Below are 20041 nucleotides of genomic sequence, written 5' to 3'. Positions count from 1 at the left end.
TAACATGAGATAACTAGGAGCATATTTGGTCATGCTACCTATAAACAATTGTTGTACTCACATAACACACACCTACGACTGATGTAAAAATGTTTTCTTGATCCCTTCCTACCACATTGACAATTGCAAAGAAAGCATGAAGAAAGTATAGGCGCTCAAGTTGAAAGCACAAGGATAACGTGAGTTCAATAAATAATGGTCTACCATGCAAGCTTTAGTGGCAAAACTTGGGGCTCAACTAATGACTCTTGTTGAGGAAAGAGAGGAAGTATGAAACTCCATGATTGATCCAAAGTATGTAGCTCCCACTTCTCTTTGCGTACTCATAACCATGCATAATGTCAAACTACTTGACCTCGTCCCCAATCATCCTCTACTAAAAAAAATTATTACAAAGGAGTAGTTACATACTACTAGCCAATTGAGCCAATGTAACAATAGTACACGATGTTATAGCTTACATAATGCTTTTCAAAAAAATCCCACAATTCTTTGATACTAGCGTAGCACTCCAATATAATCCTAACTTCTACAAATGGCATGTTCCTTGGTGGAGTGACTCACGTACTATAACCACCAACGTACATATAAATAACCAAATCGTTGTATTCTTGCATATAAATACATTTCTAAATAGAAAATCCATGCACAACCCAAGAGCCCAACCCCTACAATGCTTGGAAGCAATGCAACATTTGTGCAAAATGACCTTCAAATTGAATCGACAACGACAAGCTACAAATCGAATTGAGAATGAGCTACAAATGTAGATATAGTAAGGATGCATGTAATATCATGAAAATTCTAGTCTTGATTCACAATCAAACTTTTGAGCTACAATGAACTACATGTCCTCCCAAGTTTTATCAAGTGAATGCAAGGCAAACAAGTGACAACCAATGCACTTAAGAAAACATCAATGAACTAACAAGGCAAACAGTCCTTAGAAGAGCTTGGAAGCATGTAAGCAACGAAGGTACCACACTTAGGGGCCATTACTATCCTTAAGGCATACAAGGAACCATCAACATTGAGGCCCAAATGTTGCATATTGACCTCTGCCTCAAGATTCCTCTGTTCCCTCAAAGGATATGTGACTTCAAAAAACTCCAATCCATACAATCAATGATGGGCACACCAAATTAGAGATATTTGGACCACAATATACTAGAGGTCCATAGAGTTATCCCTACTAGTGGTAGGTACATGGGACAGAGTACAGTAGACAACCATGACAAAGTTTTATCCAAAGGTAACATTGGTTCAAAGACATACAAACACAAGGATCATGAGACCTAAGGGGATTCCCTACAAAGGGCACAAGAGATTAGAGTCACACAACCAATGCCTTTAGCTAGAGGTGGCTCTACTCACAATAGAGAGGTCACCCAAATTCAGCAATAGTATGAGATGTACTTGGCATGCCACACTAGCTCCTGTGCCTATGAAATACTCCAAAGCATGTTCCAAGAGCCCCCACCTTAATTGCTATTTTGCATCTTACTTCCCCCCATCCTCGCTAGATGGAGCTAGATCTGCATACCATCGTTGTACCTTGCACACATATAGTCTCACATCCCCACATGGACATACTTGTATACACTAATGGATCGCATAGATGATGCATACACTCATTACACATTAGATGGATTTTTCACTTTTCACTCTCCTAATACGATGAGGATTTCTCTTGTTCATAGATATATATCATAGGCCAATTTGGTCTTCCATAGACATTAATACACCTCTCTCTCTCTCTCTCTCTCTCTCTCTCTCTCTCTCTCTCTCATATATACAGTGTGTGCATGTATGTGTGTATCTATATGTATGTACACACACAAATACTACAAGTGAGGCATTTCTGAGGTTGGGTTCAGATGTAAGCAAACAAGTTTTCAATCAATCACATGTTGCCAACTTTGGACAAGAAGTGAATTTTGGAGCAACTGATTTTCTGGAACCCACTATTATGTATTCCACCTATTCCAATTGTTCCACCCTTCCCACTACACACAATTATCACCTCCATGATGCTGCTACCCCATCACTACCAGAGTCACCTTGCCGTTGCCCGTCCATTAACACTACCATCACCACTGCTATCGCCATTGCTATCACAATGGAGTACGAGTTATGACTAATGTGACACCTTTAGTAGAATACAAGCCAGCTTAATGTTTGTACCTTTCAAGATCTTTATCTTATGCCGTTTTCCCCAATAGCCACTGCCTTAATGAGGTTTGCAAAATTGGTGTATAAAGAGACTATGCTAAGGTTCTATCGGTTGTCACATTCCCTTAAAAAGTAAACAAAAGGAGACTTGAAGGCATTGAAAAGACTTGCCTTGCAAAGTCAACCAGATGAATCGTCTGCAGATAGAATTCGAGCTAATCCTGTTTAATGACCAATCTGTGTGCTACAGCCTTTCTTTTGGTGAATTCCCTCCGCTTGCCAAATGCTCCAAATGTGCAAAACTTTGGCCCCCTGCAGCTGTCTCGATATCAACCAGACAGCATTACTTATATGAGCATCTTGTGCAGTCAAGAATGTGAACAGACAATTAGTCTAAAGCTTCTTATCATCCAAAGGCTATAAAACTCAGCAATTTATATAGTACAGCTCCTTATCAGCCAACTATAGGCCTTTATTGCCAGTACAAAATCAATCTGGATTAATGGATGCATAAATGTATGCCAAATGAATTTCACATGCCAATAAACTGGAGTAAAGTTCTCTGATTGTTTCAATGAATAACAAAAGCGGACTTTCCTGCTGACCCAAATTATCAGAACAAAATGCTTAGCAAGCTATCGTATGATTTCGTATCTCTTTCTCTTTCCATGTTGATTGAGGCAATGTCCCTTAGAACAATTATCTGACTTAGTATTACATTATCTTCACTTTGATTGAGGCATTGTGCCTTAGAACCATGATCTGACATAGTATTACATGATCTTCACATTGATTAAGGGAATGTACCTTAGAACCATGACCTGAGTACCACATGATATAGGAGAAATGAAACTGCTGTGTGAAGTAGTACAGTTCAAGAACTTTACACTCAACAAGGTTGTAGTTGAGCAGCAGGATTACAAAGCAACAACAGCAAACCTTATATATTGCAGTTGCAAAGAAAGGAGAAATCAGAGAAGCATTTCAGACTTCAGAAGACCTGAAAGGTGCCAATGCACAAAAGCAGCTCTCCTGATTCAATCCTTGACCTGAGCTCTATCCTTTCTGAAGTCATTTCTTCACTTCTCATACGCATTGAGCTTGCATTTGAAAGATGACTTGGCTTTTTTCTAATGTTCATTGTTTCCTCATTCATTCGGGAATGTATTCTGCAAGTGTTCTTTCTAGCTTTGATGCTTCTGGTAATGTGCGATGCATTTCTCGAACCAGATCTATCAAATTGTAGTGGATGTCTTTGACTGATCCTTATTTCAGGTAGATTTACGGGGTTTAGCAGCACACACTGCCAGAAATAGAGCCCATTTTAGCACTTTTTGGAATCAATAAAAGCCATCTTTTCAAAAACTAAGCCTTCTTAACATTCCTAACTGGGTCCTCACTAGCCCTCAATCACTCAATTATTGTCAAGAAAAAGAAACCGAGAAGCAGACACCAAAACAGGAGAACAGTTTCTTGTTCCCAACGACAGCAAGAAAGCGCAATTCAGAAAAACAGAATGGCAACTCACCTCTTGCCTTTCCTCGGTTTTCTCTGACCTTGATGAGCACTCTATGATGCCTTCTTCACTTTGGAGCCATGGAAGTACAAGCCCATCTTTGTTAATGGCAGTGCTGCTTGCAGGGCATGAAGAAAGAAATCGCTCTCGTTGCTCATGAGCTCCAATTTCAAGAACGCTACAGATTTCTTGGCATGTTGGTTCAAGCCAGTAGTCTGCACGCCTCTTACATGAAAGTTGCGTCTTTAAGGCACCATCATTCAAGTTAGTGCTGCTTGGAGAAGGTAAAGAAACACATTTGTCAGTAAACAATATCGTATCTTCATCCAAATTTTCAGCAGCTGGCTCGCCTTTCTCCTGTGCAAAGGCAACTAAGAATTAAGCCTCCAAGAAAGTTCTACATCCTTGAAAAATCAGAACTTTGAGACTGGAAGTAGTATTTACGAGAAAGATGCAATCCTACACGAAAGATGCAATCCAAATCAATTGTTGGCAAAAGGCTAATACACAAGCTACTACTAAAACATCCAGAAAAGGGAACCAAGTATAAACCTGTTGAGCATCCTGAGGCTTCTGGAGATTGTCAGGTCCAGGAATCAACCTATTAATAAGATTTGTAAGATCCAGGCACTGCCTTTCCTGTGCAGCTAACCGTGCACGCAGCATTCGTACCTCCTCTTCTGTCTACTAAAAAAAAAGACTGCAAAAAATCAGCACTGTTCAAATGGATGTGAATATATAGTTTACTTTCCTGTTGTAAAATATTGAAAGACAGCTTAATACGAAAGGTCAAAACCTGCTCAATCTTGATTGCATAGTTTTTGCACACATATCTGAAAGCCTTGATAACATCATCTGCAAATGAGGTAGCAGATTTATCTCCAAATTCAGGAGATAAACTCTCCATTGGTAAGGTTCTCTCCTGAGACTGTCCATACTTCATCATGCACTAATCAATAGATATTCAAACCAAATTTCCCTTTAATGACCTGCAAACCTTTAACTGTTTTTACAACTTTACCATCTTGCAGCTATCAGTTAGTTTCTTTGAATAAAGCTGTGGATTCAGCACAATCATCTTGTGAACTTTGATTTGTAACATGTGTTCCATTCTGCTGCTAATGTGAGGAAGTCTGATCAGGTTTTGTACTTACAAAGACATTCTTTATGTCATTTACAGCATGCCAAACATCTTCCCTCATTGTGTTGAACAGCTCCATTACATGCTCTCTTGATAATGAGTTTGATCGAGTTGGCTGGCAGAAGCCAAGCATTGATGCTCTCTCTCTCTCTCTCTCTCTCTCTCTCTCTCTCTCTCATAACAAGTAATGAGTAATGAATAATTATACTATATCATGTCAAAGTACAAAATGTCACAGCAAAGAAACAAAAGAAATTGCTGTATGCCAAGGAGCCAAATCCTCCTTAGGGAGAAGATCTGCTTGTTGAATGAGATCTAACTGCCACTGTAGAAGACCCTGGAGTCTAGCAATATGTCTTTGAACACCAGCAGCTGAGCTGAAAACAAATGCATTCCACATAACCCAGATATGCCAACATCCCCAAAACCTCAAAAAGTGAAACAAGATCTTCATATGTGGCTGCGCTGGAGTGGGATAGTTTGCCTTAGCAAAGATCCAGTCTGAGGGACACATCAACAAGTGAACCACAGCTCTCCAAATGTCCAACAAGAGAGTCCAGATTTTCCTGGCTAAAGGGCAAGAAATAAATCTGTGATGAGATGGTTCCACACAGGTAGTGCAAAGGAAGCAATTCCGATTGGAGATTTGGTGCTTTGAAACGGTCAAAGCAAGGGGAAGACCACCAATCAGGACTCTCCAAAGAAAGGCCTTGCATTTGAATGGGGTCTTGTTAAGCCAGCATTCCATCACAATCATTTCCCACCAACCCTTAGATTTATGCAAGCCCCAAACAGAATTGGCTTTAGTGACTAGCCACTGACAATCTTTAATCATGACAATATACTTGATTAGTTGAGGCCTTTTCAAGATTGAGCTGGCCCAACGATTCCCAATCCTACCAAGGAAAATCTAAATCGAGAGTGGGGAAGGGCTTCCTAGGCTCAACATTGTCTCAATCTAGCACCATAAATCATGATAGCCGCGAGGAATCTGAAAACACACCTTGGTTGTATGGAAAGACATCAACACACTATGGCTCACCAAAGTAGCATCCGCAAAGTTATCAAAAAAGAGGCTATCAAGAAATGAGCATCCACATTAAGGACATGCCACCACAAGCCCTGAATGTTGGTATTACCATGCACGAGACCCATGTCCTCTAGAAATAAGTGAATGATAAAGACCCAAGGGTGATGATCCATGCACATAGCACGAAAAAAGGGACTAATGAAGAGCAACCATATGAGTCTCAATATCCAAAATAGTCCCACCACCCATGCTTTTCAAGGTACAAACATGGCTCCACGAAATCCAAGAGATGCCTACATCCAACGAGTCCTTTTTCCATAACATAAAACAAATTTGCTTGGTAAAATCATTCAAGGTGGTAGCAACTGGAACCGGTCTATGACTCACATAAAGCGGTGGTTCCTTCAATTAATACCTGGTCTTTTCACATACACACAAATAGAGACCTCACTCCCTCGCTCAACACCAAATTGGCCCCGAAGACCGTAGCCCCTCTCGGTATTTCTTTATCAATTAAAAGATGGAAGGTTATTAAAAAAATGAAATGTTCCAAAGTACAAAACCTGTGAATAGTTGGCTTTCATATTTTCTGAGTAAATTTCAGCTGCATAAGGACTGTACAACATATCCAGAACAACATCCCTTTCTGAGTAAATTTTAGTTGCATAAGGACAGTACAGCATATCCAGAACAACATCCCAAGTAGGAAAACATTTTCTGTGAGCATAACTCAATAATTCAAGTTTTTCACCTGTTTCTTGACTTGCTCTCAACCTTATTCCATTCCAGATCTGTTCCATACTAGTTGGACTACAAAGTTACAAATTCATACTGGCGCTCCTTTTCCACATGTGTTTTTGGGTTGTGACCAGGATTAGTCTCAACCACTACTCGTGAAACAACGTCTTCCATAAGTCATATGTATTGGTTTCATTCATAATCGTAAAATACATAGATTCTACAAGTGCAAACCCTTTGATCCTGGCATCATTCCAGCAGTAAAAGAGTCCCACAAACAGCACTGAATCAGAGCTGAAAACCCTGTCCCGTATGGCGTGGTCATCACTTTCTTTAGTTCCTGCATTGGAGAAGCAATCAGCTGCTACTTCCAATCTAAAATTCTCCATGATCGGTGCAAAGTTTGACCTAGGCAAAAACCAAAGAATTAATCCTCGTGCAAAAATGAAGATAATGACGCGAACAGATTCTAGGGTCCAAAAATAGTAACTCCCTAAATTTTAGGGATGGTGGCCCTTGCATTCCTCAAGTTGTTCTGAGCAATCTTTATCGTTGCAACCACATCAAAAAGTGTAATGTGGCTCAGTTACAATGACTTTTATTCCGTGAGCATTCTCACGTGTGCATCTTCTATCTTGGCCAGGCTCATCATCCTGCACCATCTCTAGTGGCTAAGCACACAATCCCAAACCACTGGCAAACAATCTATTCTTCTGTGCCCATTCAATCTGGAACTGGTCCCAAGGCTCAGACAAACCATTAGTCCAATTTGTCCCAATGGCTGCCTCTTCTAGCCATGCAAAGATCCCGGCTTAATCCAAAAGAACTCTGGGGGTAAAAAGCAACATCAACTAAAGAAAAGAAAAATAAAATATTTATATAAGTAAATAAGGAAATCAATTGCAAAAAGTATCACCACCTAGTGACAACAACCCAAGGCAAAAGCGGCAAAAAATAGGTGGGCATGGGTAATGTGATGGTTTGAGCAACTTTAAGGTGAACATGGAATGGCCAAGCATAGGATTTCCAATAGACAAACTTACCCTCCAACTTAAGTGAGATCCATTTCTACAATTGCCTTGACTGAACATCAACACCCAAGGGATACCCTAGGTGTCTAGTGACAGTGCCACAAGGTATTACCACACCCTACCATCCCAAGGACTAATAAGGGAGGATTTTGCAGCATTAATATGGAGGCCAAAAGCCTGCCCAAAAAGGTTCCAAATATCCAATGCCTTATAGAGATTATCCCATTCTACTTTCACGATCATAAAAGTATCATTAGCCAATGACTGGCCAACAACCAAAAGGAAGGGATAAACCAGTCAAATTGTCCAATGACCACTAAATGGGATAACATGTGAGGACCGAGTGGGTGGCTAGGGCAAAAAACAAAGGGCTCAAAGGGCAGCCCTATCTAACTAAGCATGCAAGAGCAAAGGGTTCAACGACACCACCATTCAACATGACCCACAAATAAGCATCCAAACTCACAACGTATATCAAATGAAACATTCGCACTCCAAACCCACGATATACATAAGACAACAAAGGACCAATCCAAGTAATCAAAGGTCTTTTCTAGACCCAACTATCCCTATGAACATGGTGGTGAGGACACCTAAACAGTGTTAGCATTCTCATTACGGTGCAAGCCCACAGTACCATAACTCTTCGTCACTAATTCTGGGATTATCAATCACTCCAGCCTTCGCTCCATACATTACCCTATGTCAGAGACCTCCTCTTGAAGCTAGGAGATCATCAAATGAGAAGACATCACCCAGCTTTGGAGAATAGTAAGCTCTTGGCGAAGTGATACCACCTCCAAGCATGTCACCTTACTACTACTCGTGCTGCCTCCACTTGCATCACAAGATTTGTATACAAAGTGTCCTTTGTATAAAGCATCCATGGTCAAAAAAGCAAATCCCTATTGCCTCTAGTAGAGAAGAAACAAAAATTTGGAAAGCTCCTCACTCATGTTCAAGAGTTGGCTCTTGATAACAACTATAAGACTCAAGAGTTCTAATTGCACAACTCAAAAGAAGATGAGAGAACCCAAAAAGCCAGAAGAGATCCTCAAATCTTTATAACAACAACTAATGGGGATCTCTGCAAGTATTTGCTCCAAAAGCCCAAGCATGAACAGCACTCTTTACTTTGATTCCTTGAAGCCACCTCACTATCCAAACTGGGACATCTCTTCTTCACACCTGTCCTCAGTCTTCACCCGTGATATACCACAAACACTTTGGATTGCTGCTCTCACAAACAATCCAGTTCACCGGCTAAACTTCTCTTTGCTGCTCCTCAAAATAGGCAGAAAGTGCCAGAAACAGAATGAGATAACAGTTGTGTTTGCCAACCGCATTGTCCACACCACAATGATGATCATTTCAACCACCACCAGCAGTCCTATTTTGTATTCACTTTCATAAACATCCAAGCGAATTTAATTTGTCACAATCCAGTCTGACACTTTGTTTTGTCACATTTAATGAACAAAAAGTGTTCAACTTAATAAATGCCACATCAGCAAAACGTTTTAATGTGAAAACCTCATGTTTCTTCAGTTGTTTCAACCATGACCTACTGCCCGACCCTACATGCCATTGCCATGACCTGTCTCGCCATGTTTCACCAGTGCCATACACACAATCTGCCTCTGGTGTGATCCTTTTGCCTACACACAGCTCTCCTACCACATCATCCGCCCCAACCTATCCCATCCCCTGCCTGATGTATGAGCACATGTATATGGGCAGTGCCCAAGTGCATTATAATATGCAACAGAACCCCATTTATAGCAAGGATTAGTCTATCTTGTATGGCATCCAGAAATCCGTGCCCCTTTCGATCAGCCTAGTCTCGGCTTCTCCACAACAAGTCTTGATTCTTATTAATAAATGTTAGTGTTGGGCAACAAAAACTGTGGGGATTCTAGAACCTAGGCACATCAAGGGAGGCAATCATGAGGGCTTTAGGCTTTTATCTGATAGGCATCAAGAGAATGGAAGAGATTGCTCCAGGACTTTAAGGTTGTAGCCAACTTTTGTGTTAGGGCTCTTTCAGCCATAAAATTAATTCAATTTAAACGATAGGCTTGGCTTTTTCTTTACAAGGAACTCCTACACTGGATGCAAAGTGACAACCTCCTCATTTTTCTAGCAAGAAAATGGCATGGTCAATGCTGCAATTCATCGGGGAAGGTAGTTTTGTGGGCAGCATTTCTACTGTCTAGAAGGGATTCTATGCGGAATATTCAGAAAGAGATTCATGCATGTATTACCTTTGGCACCTACAAAGGTTCTCAATCATTGATTGGGCATCCTTGCCTAATGTAAGTGGAAGTTGTTGATTTTCCTCTCATATGTAAGATAGTTTACCTGGTTTGGCTGCCAAATAGGACCTATGGAACTAACGAATGAGTCATGAAAATGGGGGCATTCTCTACTTGTTTAGGGGTTCCAACATTGAGGTATTATGCAACATGCATACATTGTCAAAATAAAACAGAGCTCTGTTGCCATTGTTGGTGATTGACAAGGTCCAAGTATAACTGTCGTGTTTTCTAACATCTTACATCAGCTCAAGGCATTACAACATTTCTGTACTTGCTGCATACAATACTTGAAAGAACAACAGTAATATATGTAGCATGTAACCTTGTTTTGTGCATGAACTGCTTGAATTATTTTTTCTTCAGCTTGTCCTTCAGCCACATCCACGAGATATTTTTCTTGCTTTCTCCGGAGTTTCTGCAAGTTAGTGTACCTTGTATATGTCAGAAGAATGGGACAATGTCTACTACAACAACAGACTATACTCTCAATTCTGGATTCAAGAGAAAATAAAAGTGTTAACCTTAGAAGTCCCAAGAGAGTGTAATTCATCTGCCTGTCTTTGAAGAGCTTCCCAGTCAGGTGATGAGAGGCAGCTAGCACTTGTGTCTCTTCTATCCTCAGGTTCTTCTACAGAACTCTGTTTGCCCATGTCACTCTATCAAAATATGGCATTCAGATGCTTTTCTTAACTCACCCAAAAGAAACTTTGATATCTCTTGATAGTAGTTTATTCTTTTCTAAGGAAGAGATAATTTATTCTTTTCTAAGAATCAGAGAATTTCTAATTTTTGCTACTTTGAAGGTTTCCCATCAAATTGTTTGGAAGTCCTACCTTTGAGGTTTTCACATAAACACAAAACTTATTTTGCTATGTAAGAAAAACTTCAAGGTAACCACAAAACATTTCACCCCTAAAAACATTGTGTTTCAACATGAAACATTTCACCATAAGTGAAAGCCACATGAAATGGCAGAACAGCTCAGTTAAAATTCATATATTCAGCAGTTTCTGAATAGACACTCTTTTCTTTTTTGGAGTGAGATAGGAAGGCAAAATGCTGCATAGTGAAACGTTTCATTAGTGAAATGTGTTTTATGTCTGCCATGAAGAAAACAAGACTGGCCTTCAAATATAGGAATAGATAACATATTGATTCTGCTTACCCCTGAGAGTTGACGGTTAAGAAAGCACATTGATCGGATCTTGTGATGAGCCATTCTGTTGTCACGTTGTTTTGGAGAGTCACCTAAGTAATTGGACTGAGTGAAGCCTGTAAAGCTGCTTGATCGTCTATGAGACCTTTTTTCTGATAGCTGGAATGCTGATGAACTTCCATCAGTTGCAGGGCCAATGGACTGCCTCTTTGAGGTTGATTTGAAAGCAGAAACAGCCATATATTAAAGGTCTATGAACCACAAACTGGTAAAGAGAACCTGTTCAAGATACAATCATTAGTTTTAAACAGTTGCGATTCCCCATTTCATAGATTCTTTTACCCTCTATTGTTTTGTGTTTCTTGATGACAAGAGATCATTTGTCAAAACATTTCTTGCAAAGCAATATTTTAATTGCCTTAACTAGGGTGGACTTCCAGACATCTGAATTGCAAGATTGCAAATGCCATAATTCCATAAGACATTCGTTGTGTGTATGCAGGTGCGCTTCCGGATTGCAGGATTGCAGCTGCTTTAATTCATAAGGGGTGTACTATCTCTCTCCTTTAAAGGAAAATGAGTGATGATATATGTATGACCATTGTCATATGCCATCATCGCCATTGCGATCATCGCCATATGTGATCATCGTTGTATGCAATTGCTACTGTATTAAGCATGCACGTTTTACTTATTTTGGATCCTACATCAGCAAATCTAATCTGCATTCTGGTTCTGCAAACCAATCCGGTACCAAAGGAAAGGGTAACATCGCTTTGCTTCTAGGACGCATTTCTCACAGAGAAAATGCTGCTAAACAAACGATTCATATCCAACATAATCGATTGCACGAAAGAGAAAGGAGCCAGAGGCTTACCTGCTAGACAAAGGTCCAGGTGATACGACGAGATGGTGAAGGTTCGGCGGAAGGACCTGCAAACCATGCAAAAGAGAGGAAACAGGACACTAAAACTGTCTGAAAATGTGTGAGCATGACAGAGAACACAGGGCAAGGTGGAGGGATGCTGAATTGCAGACACGGACACAGAGAGAGAGAGAGAGAGAGAGAGAGAGAGAAGGACGATCGCTTGAGAAGTAGCAACGACGTGGGATCCTTCTTCTTCCGATTTGAAAATTTAAACCAATTGTTCTGAAAATTTACAAAGATTTAAGAATTTTCATTGTAAAATAGGGTTTGTTTTCATCTTTCTTAATTTCATCGTTTTAATATTTTTTAATTTAAAACATCAAATAAATGAGATAAAAATATAAAAAGAAACCCCTATTTAGCTATACGTGTAAAACCAACTTTACTTATTTCAAAAATTTACAAATATTTTTTAAAAACGACTTGACTTATTTCCAAAATCTACAAAGATTTCAATGATTGCACATGTATTGTAATAGTGCTTAATCGAAACATGTTTGGAATAATGTCGAAGATGACTACCTATTTTGGCTAAAACCATTAGTCTAATATTTTATGAACTAGAATAGTATGTTACAGCTTTGAAATCTTAAAGTGTTTGCTAATCAATAGGGAGTTGCTATAGAAGTTATTCTCATACTCTAAATGATTCTAAATCCAAAATCCACAAAATTGGGTGCAATTTGATTAGACACAAGAACCCCTAATCAATTACGGGAAGTGGGGTGTGGTCTAGTGGTTGAACCAATCAACTCCTAATAAGATGTAGGAGGTCAAATTCCAATAAATGTAAATTCTTTTTTAAATGACGAAAATGTTTATCACTTTTGCTTTTAAAATATGTGCATTTGAACCATATCTCATCAATTGAATTCAAGTCTTTAATTCCAAGTTCATACTTTGGCATGAAACCATGATTTGCCTCATGCATGGAATGCATTTCAAAACACACACACTACTTCTTTTGACCACCTTTACTATCAAAATAAACTTTGTGTTATCGCACCATTTAGAAGTATTACCATGAATGAAATGCATGCTCTTGCATACAAGGGTCATAAAGGCATTCAATCCACCATAGCTACATGTAAAGAATATTTGTATTGGCATGCCGCAAGTGTTGCAAAGCATGTCTCCAAGTGTATTGTTTGTCAAATAGTTAAACGTCACCATGGAAGTCTTATGGTCCCCTTACACTACTACTTGTACCTTTGTTCCTTGCAAAAAGATCCTTCTTGCACCTCAAGCTGCAAAAATATTCAAGACCATATTTGTGTATCATGGTTTTCATGAAGTCATTCTTTCAAACCATGATAGTAGATTTTGCAATCATTTTTGGATAGCATTATTCAAGAATTTAGGGTTGAAGATGGATTTCAATTCTACTTTCCACCCAAAAATCAATGGCCAGGCTAAAGTGACCAATAGTACCATTCATCTCGACATCCTTAGATTGTACACCATAAATTGTTTGATAGATTGGAACCCATAGCTGACAATCTTATAGTTTGCATGTAACATTACCCCACATTCAATTACTACAAAGGCACATTTTGAAATAGTATATGGTAAGAAATTTCTTATTTCTATGACCACCATAGCTATTAATATTCCAAAAGTCAATGCTTTAGTACAAGACATACCTAGATTTTAGGTGAGGTCATTAACAAAATCAAATGGTCTCAACTTAGATATGTTGCTCAAGTCAATAAGAAGTGTAAGGGCGCTGTGATGTTCAAAGAAGATGTATTGTACGCCTTTGTATTGGAAATAGAAGATGAAAGCCAAAGGCATCCAAAGATTAAATTAGCTCTAATATATTATGGACCTTTTTGTACTATCTATAAGAGTAACAATAACATATTCCATTCGAATATCCCATCTCATTAGCAAATCCATTGTACATTTTATATTAGATGATTGAAATCATTTAAGGAAACTCCACCTATCACACCATTTGTAGAAGATCCTCCATTTCTCGAGGATGATACAAAAATATGGGTACCTACAATTATTCTTGACCATGATAAGGCTATGCCCAAATAGCTACTCAATATTATAGATATCCAATTCAATATAAATACCATTCTATGGAGAAATACTAGTGGATACAATAGTCATACCTTACGCCAACATATGATTATGTGATATGTGTATACCACTCACAATCATATTAAATTTTGGTCAAAAACATAGATTCATCATATGAGGCAATGGTGGCTAAAAAATCTGTCGATCCTTGTTTTCATAGTGGATTTGCATATTCGTCACTTGAGGTAGCACACATTGATTGTCTTTTTGTTTCTATGCATTTGGGGTTTATATTTTGTATCTCTCTTGTTGATTTAGTGCAGAATAGCCACACGAGATGGTGGTAGCTTGTGACTAGTGTTGTTTTGTTTTAATATTTTAAGGGTAATTCCCTTTTAACTCTTATGCAATGTTGAGATATTTAATTTGGTTTTTTTTCTCATTAATAAGGTGTTATTTTTTGGATTTATCTTTTAAAATTTTGTTGTTAATTTTTAATCCATCACATAATAATGACTTGTTGCATGTGTATACATGTGGTATTGGTCACATTGTGCTAGATAGATAGGTGGTGATGTAATGTGTTTTATGCTTTTGGTGAGTAGATAATCAACCATGGAAATGTAATGATTTTTGCATTTCCTTTGATGCACAAATTATTATTTTTGGCACCATTGGCACAATACTTATCATTAGTATGCTCATTATTTGTATATGTGGGATCATTCATTATTTTTGTAACATTTATATCATGGCCTTATATAAGGCAAGTCAATTATTTTTGTAAGGTTAGAAGTATGATTTAGGCCTTAGCAATAATTAGGAAGGCCTTAGTAAGCATTAGCAAAAGAAAGTCTTTTAAGTTAAGGAAAGCAAAAAGCCCAAAATGATTATTTTCAATATTTTGAGCATAAACAGCAAATCAACACAATTCACTAAATACATGCATGAAGGAGGTGCTCACTCATGCATGGGGAAGATCATGCCTCACTTTCTTATCATGCACTCTTGTCTTCTTCATTATTTCTTCATTATGTGTTCTCTCAATTTTAGTTAATTATTGCTAATGTACGGTGAGGGAGGATAGCAATTGGAAACCTAATTGTTCATGTGGTAGTATAAGGGTCTGCTCAAGGAGATGCGAGTACAAGAGACAAAACAAAGAAAATGAGAGAAAAAGACCGAGTATATCTTTTTAACCCCAAAAGATTTTGATCACATCACACACCTAAATTTGTCACAAAATTCTTTCAAGGGTTTGGTTCACCAAAGCATCTCATTTTCACAAAGAGCAAGCTTTTCTTTCACTCCACATGCTGGCGAATGTATGTTACATGTGCAAGGACACACAATTACAATTCACCAACTTGTATCCATGAAGCTTTATGATTGAGACCTATATTTATGTTAGCAAGCTTGAGCATGCATATTCATTTTCAAATGCTCATGGGTTTTCTTTTTAACTTGAAATAAACAATTGTATCAAGTTGATGGATTACAACAAACACACATGATGATCTATTGAACTATCAAGATTATCCAATATGTTCAACTTGGTTACTTGATGAGACATCAACTAAGTAATCACTACCAATTGCTTGTAGCCAAAAATTAAACTTACAAGTCATGTCAAACTCACCTAGATGAGTCATTGTAGTCTAAGAAAAGCATTTCAAGTTCTAAGCCGCCCTATATAGGACAATTCCAAAAATTTTGATGTAAGCCCAATCAAAGACTTGAAAACTTAATGAATATTTATCACCTTTTCTATTTCCCAATCCACATTCATAGTACGTACTTTGAACTATCACAAGTTGATCTTGCTATTTGATTAAAAATTGTGTATACTATCCTCAATTATAACTATCCCTCATCTTCTTTTCTCAATAAGCTAACATGCATTCAAGTCCATGCAAGAATGAAGAGTGTTGGACCCCTTTTCAAAGTCAACTTGTCATTATTATGGCCCCTTTAGAGTCCACAAAATTCTTATGACAAAGTTGAGCCTTTCTACTTCTTTCTTAGCACTAGATTCATTCCTTTTAGAAGTTTGTTTGCACCTTAGGTTGATAGTCATGCATATGTTTGGACTATCTATAACATGTAGGTGCCTCATAGGTGCATGCTTTGCATTATTGTATGTAAATTCCATGATTGAAAGGTTCCCAATCTCATTACTTTTGACCCACATAGACTCCTACTAGGCCAACTAAGTTTGTTTAACTCTTTACAACCATCATGCCTATTTGGCAATACTCAAACTACATGTAATATTATGTTTAACACACACAACTCTCTAAAATGGATGCTAAACTTCATATCATGATCACTATCCATCTCAATAGAAAGTCCATGCATTTGTATGGAGTCCTTGTCATGATCACTAACAATTTGAGTGGGAAGTCCATACAATCTATATGGACTTCTTATCACAGTCACTAACAATGCCAATAGGAAGTACATATCTATGTTAGGTCGATTCTCCCAATATTCGCTCTACTAAGCAAGATGATCCATATTTGTTATCAATCAAGAATCATCGAGATAGTATCATGACATTTCTAGATCCTTGAATGATTAATAATAAAAACTCACATATATAAGTTTAAACATGATCTTTAAAGGATTCAATAATCCACCCATACGTACTTTGCATATTTGACCAAACATTTTAAACAATGTATGTCCTTAAATGTGCAAAGCAAAATATATTTAATTTTTGAAAGAATAAATATTCTTTAAATACCCAAAGTCTTGGCTTTTAGACAATCGTGACTATCACATAAAAATTGGCACATCAAATAAAGATATGATTAGTGGGTTCCACTTTTTGGGTCCATCCAACCACTACTTTACTCATTTTGGCATTTAACCCATTAGGATGATGTTGCTTCCATTGTGTTTTGATTGTCAAGGTAATTGATGAGTGGGTTTGGCTTGTCAAGGTGCACATACTAACTCCATGACATCACTAGTAGCTTTTCAAGTGATGTTTTGGAGGAATTTACCTATTGTAGATGACATAATGGAGATAGCTAAGCCTTATGGATTAGGCTAGGAGATACTAGCACTACCAGAAGAAGATGGCTTCGATAAGGCAATGATTTACTGTCTCTAATGTAGGTCAATCTAGTCATCTATTACTTGAAATCAAAGTGACAATCAACTTGTTCCTTCCATATGCACACTACAATAAAATCATCTATACATTTGGGAAAGACAAGCACCCATTGGACAAGTTGGTCAACACCTACCTCAAGCGTGGGTTGGATCTTACCTATAGCACTAACACTTGCACCATACAATGCACCTACTTTGAATTCAATGGGGAGAAACTTGGGGTAATTCATGTTTTCCCATACTTTGTGTGATATAAGGTTCAAGGCACACCCCTCATTGAACAATGTGTATTGTTAGTTTCCATTGGGATAGTCTCCATGTAGGCAGTGACATAAATATAAGTCAAAGTAATATGCCTCAAGCAACATCCTCAATTTTTGGTGCTTTGATGGCCATTGCATAGAAATGAAGTAGATGTGGTTCTTTGGCTAGTCAAGTAGAGTTAATAGGTTGCATGGGTGGTGCATCAAGGGATGATTGGAGGGTGGCACCATTTTACGAAGTTATCATTGTAAAAAAATGTGATACTCCTCAATTGTGCCAATTCAACGTTCCTTGTGTTGGAGATGCTTTTGACCATGTAAGAACCTAGGACTCTATATTTGAGCTTTCTTATGTAATTCTTATTAGTGTATAACAAAATAAGGCCACTAACATCAAACTATCTCTACTTAACATCCTTGTCAAACAAATTGTTCCACTTGACTTTGTCAACAATCATTGTGTGGGTAGCAAGAAGTCCAGTCTCATTTAGGTGTTCTAATTTAGCAAGAATTGTTGCTATAGGTTCTCCTTGAAAGTGTTTAGACATAGCTATCACTAGGCTAGGAGCCAAAATTTCTAGTATCATCAAAGGAACTATGCTATAGACTGCTGACTTGAAGGTTTGGCTACTAGTTTATGTCTTGTACGCTATATGATAATCCCATAGGGCAACAACAGCCAATGTTCCATTTTTCATTGATAGGATCCACACTTTTTGTTGGAATTGTTGAAAGGACTTTCTTGGTTGATTCCAGCTAGCCATTTTCCCAGGGATTGTTGAATTGTTGAAAGGACTTTCTTGGTTGATTCTAGCTAGCCATTTTCCTAGGGATTGTTGGAATTGTTGAAATCACTTGATTTATGAAATGGCATCCCTAGTCACTAATGACGTAGGCATCCAATGCAAAAAACAATATTCTCCCAAGGAACATAGTTGTGGTCCTTACATCGGGAATATGTAGGCTTTAGCTTCTACCCACTTAAGTGAGATAGCTTGTGGCAACTAAAATGTATCATGCTTGGGTTCCCTTGGTTACGAAGCTAATTGACCAAACAAAATCTCTCTCTCCAGTCTCCAAAAATATTCTAGACATAATGGGAGAGAGGTCCATCTTCTCTTTTTGTGTACAAAACTTTAAAAGGTTGGCATTGATCACATCATTGCACATAGGATATGACATCCTTATAGAGCCTCAGCTAATATAATTGTGATTGTAGCATCTTACAAGGAATGATAGTAGTATTAGTGTAACACTCCACAATGCATGCATGTGCTTCTTGAAGGAGAGATGTATACATGTTCTTTCTAGCCTTTTCATAACCCATTTGGCTTCCCATCTCCCTTCCAAATCAACCGTGTTGCTCTCAAGCAACCTTACTATCCCTCATATTTGCTTAATAGCATAGGCCTATGCTATATAGGCCAATGCTGATTTCAATGCCACTCCAAGCCATGTATTCTTGGAGGCTATCTAGGTTGGCAAGGGGCATTTAACTTGCAAGGATCTAACTATTCTACCAAGGAAATCATGGCTGCGAGGATAACTTTCTGATTATCTTCTTCCCCCACGAAGCCCTAACTACTAGTAAAAACATGGATGGCCACACTAAACGCACACAATCAACCATGTATTATTTCACATAAGTTCCTTCATGGATCAGGATGATGCTAAGGCTCAAGACATAGCTTGATGATAACCGAATATTGTGAGAATTCATTTGCCAGATATTGTTATTAGTGACAATGTACTAGTCTAATAGACATTATTTTATGCACTAAATTTGGACGTGAATAGATTTGTAATGTGCCTCACGGGTTGGGTGGAACCGCCGGGGGGGGGGGGATGCACAATCCAGGGATTGAACTCATGTACTCCTAGAACACAACCCACACTCAATCCATTGTGTTATGACCCCTTTGGCTTATGCAGTAAATTTATGATTAGCCCCAAGTAACACCTTATTTGGAAATTTGGGAATTTACCGTCAATATGGGAATTCCAAATCAAAATGTATTTCGTGAAGTTTGGGAATTTCATTAATTTGGAACTTGGTGCAATGGAACATATTATTGCTCATGGTTGTTTCCAAGATATTGAAAAAAACTCAAAAAGGTTGTGTTAATAAACACCTTAGTTTAATATCCTCGAAAATATTTTGTTGACGGATTCTTGTAGACTTTGTTTGGCCTTCAATACAATCTTTGGGGGAATTTTAAAAATTTTGGGAGATTTACTTTTTTTCATCCAAGAGAAGACAATGCTATCTATTGTTTCCCATCGTTCATGATCTTTTTTGTTGCACATCCAATATTTATCCCAACAATTAAGATACACCTCTGCATCTGTAGCATTTTGACTACTATAAACTATGCCCAATATTGTGTATGTACCTTGTCGAAGTTTTTGGAGTTTCTATTTGTATCCACCTCACTTTGCGCGACACCAAGCCATATTGGATATATTGGATCTGAAGGTATAACAAGCACAAAGTCATCTTTCTCAACATCAAGCATCAAGCATTGGTTCAAATGCATGTTTGAGTCGTTTGTTGAAGAGGACCATGATAGTGATCGTTCAACTCTTCTAGTCCAATA

The 20041-nt window shown here is 38.1% G+C and overlaps 1 protein-coding gene across 5 annotated transcripts; it reads right to left on the bottom strand.

Annotated features, from left to right (window-relative positions):
• Window positions 1-1810: 1810 nt before the first annotated feature.
• LOC148036235 (uncharacterized) lies at window positions 1811-12237 on the bottom strand. Of its 5 annotated transcripts, none has more exons than XM_087678245.1 (9): window positions 11980-12237; window positions 11112-11381; window positions 10468-10602; window positions 10269-10361; window positions 4843-4944; window positions 4485-4637; window positions 4241-4372; window positions 3701-4045; window positions 1811-2490 (listed from the first exon to the last, which is right to left on the bottom strand). In XM_087678245.1, the coding sequence occupies exons 2-9, from the start codon at window positions 11340-11342 to the stop codon at window positions 2398-2400; spliced, it is 1284 nt and encodes a 427-aa protein (XP_087534371.1). In that variant the 5' UTR covers window positions 11343-11381; window positions 11980-12237; the 3' UTR covers window positions 1811-2397. The 5 variants fall into 5 exon arrangements, with proteins under 5 accessions (XP_087534371.1, XP_087534366.1, XP_087534368.1 ...); XM_087678240.1 differs by lacking the exon at window positions 1811-2490 and adding an exon at window positions 2544-3475; XM_087678242.1 differs by lacking the exon at window positions 1811-2490 and adding an exon at window positions 2545-3475 and having other exon boundaries at window positions 4485-4616.
• Window positions 12238-20041: the final 7804 nt, after the last annotated feature.

Source organism: Lygodium microphyllum, chromosome 5, assembly GCF_053477565.2.
Source record: "Lygodium microphyllum isolate KBCC chromosome 5, Lygodium_microphyllum_v1.1.10, whole genome shotgun sequence".
NCBI classification, from domain to species: Eukaryota; Viridiplantae; Streptophyta; class Polypodiopsida; order Schizaeales; family Lygodiaceae; genus Lygodium; species Lygodium microphyllum.
This window is presented reverse-complemented; position numbering and strand designations above follow the sequence as displayed.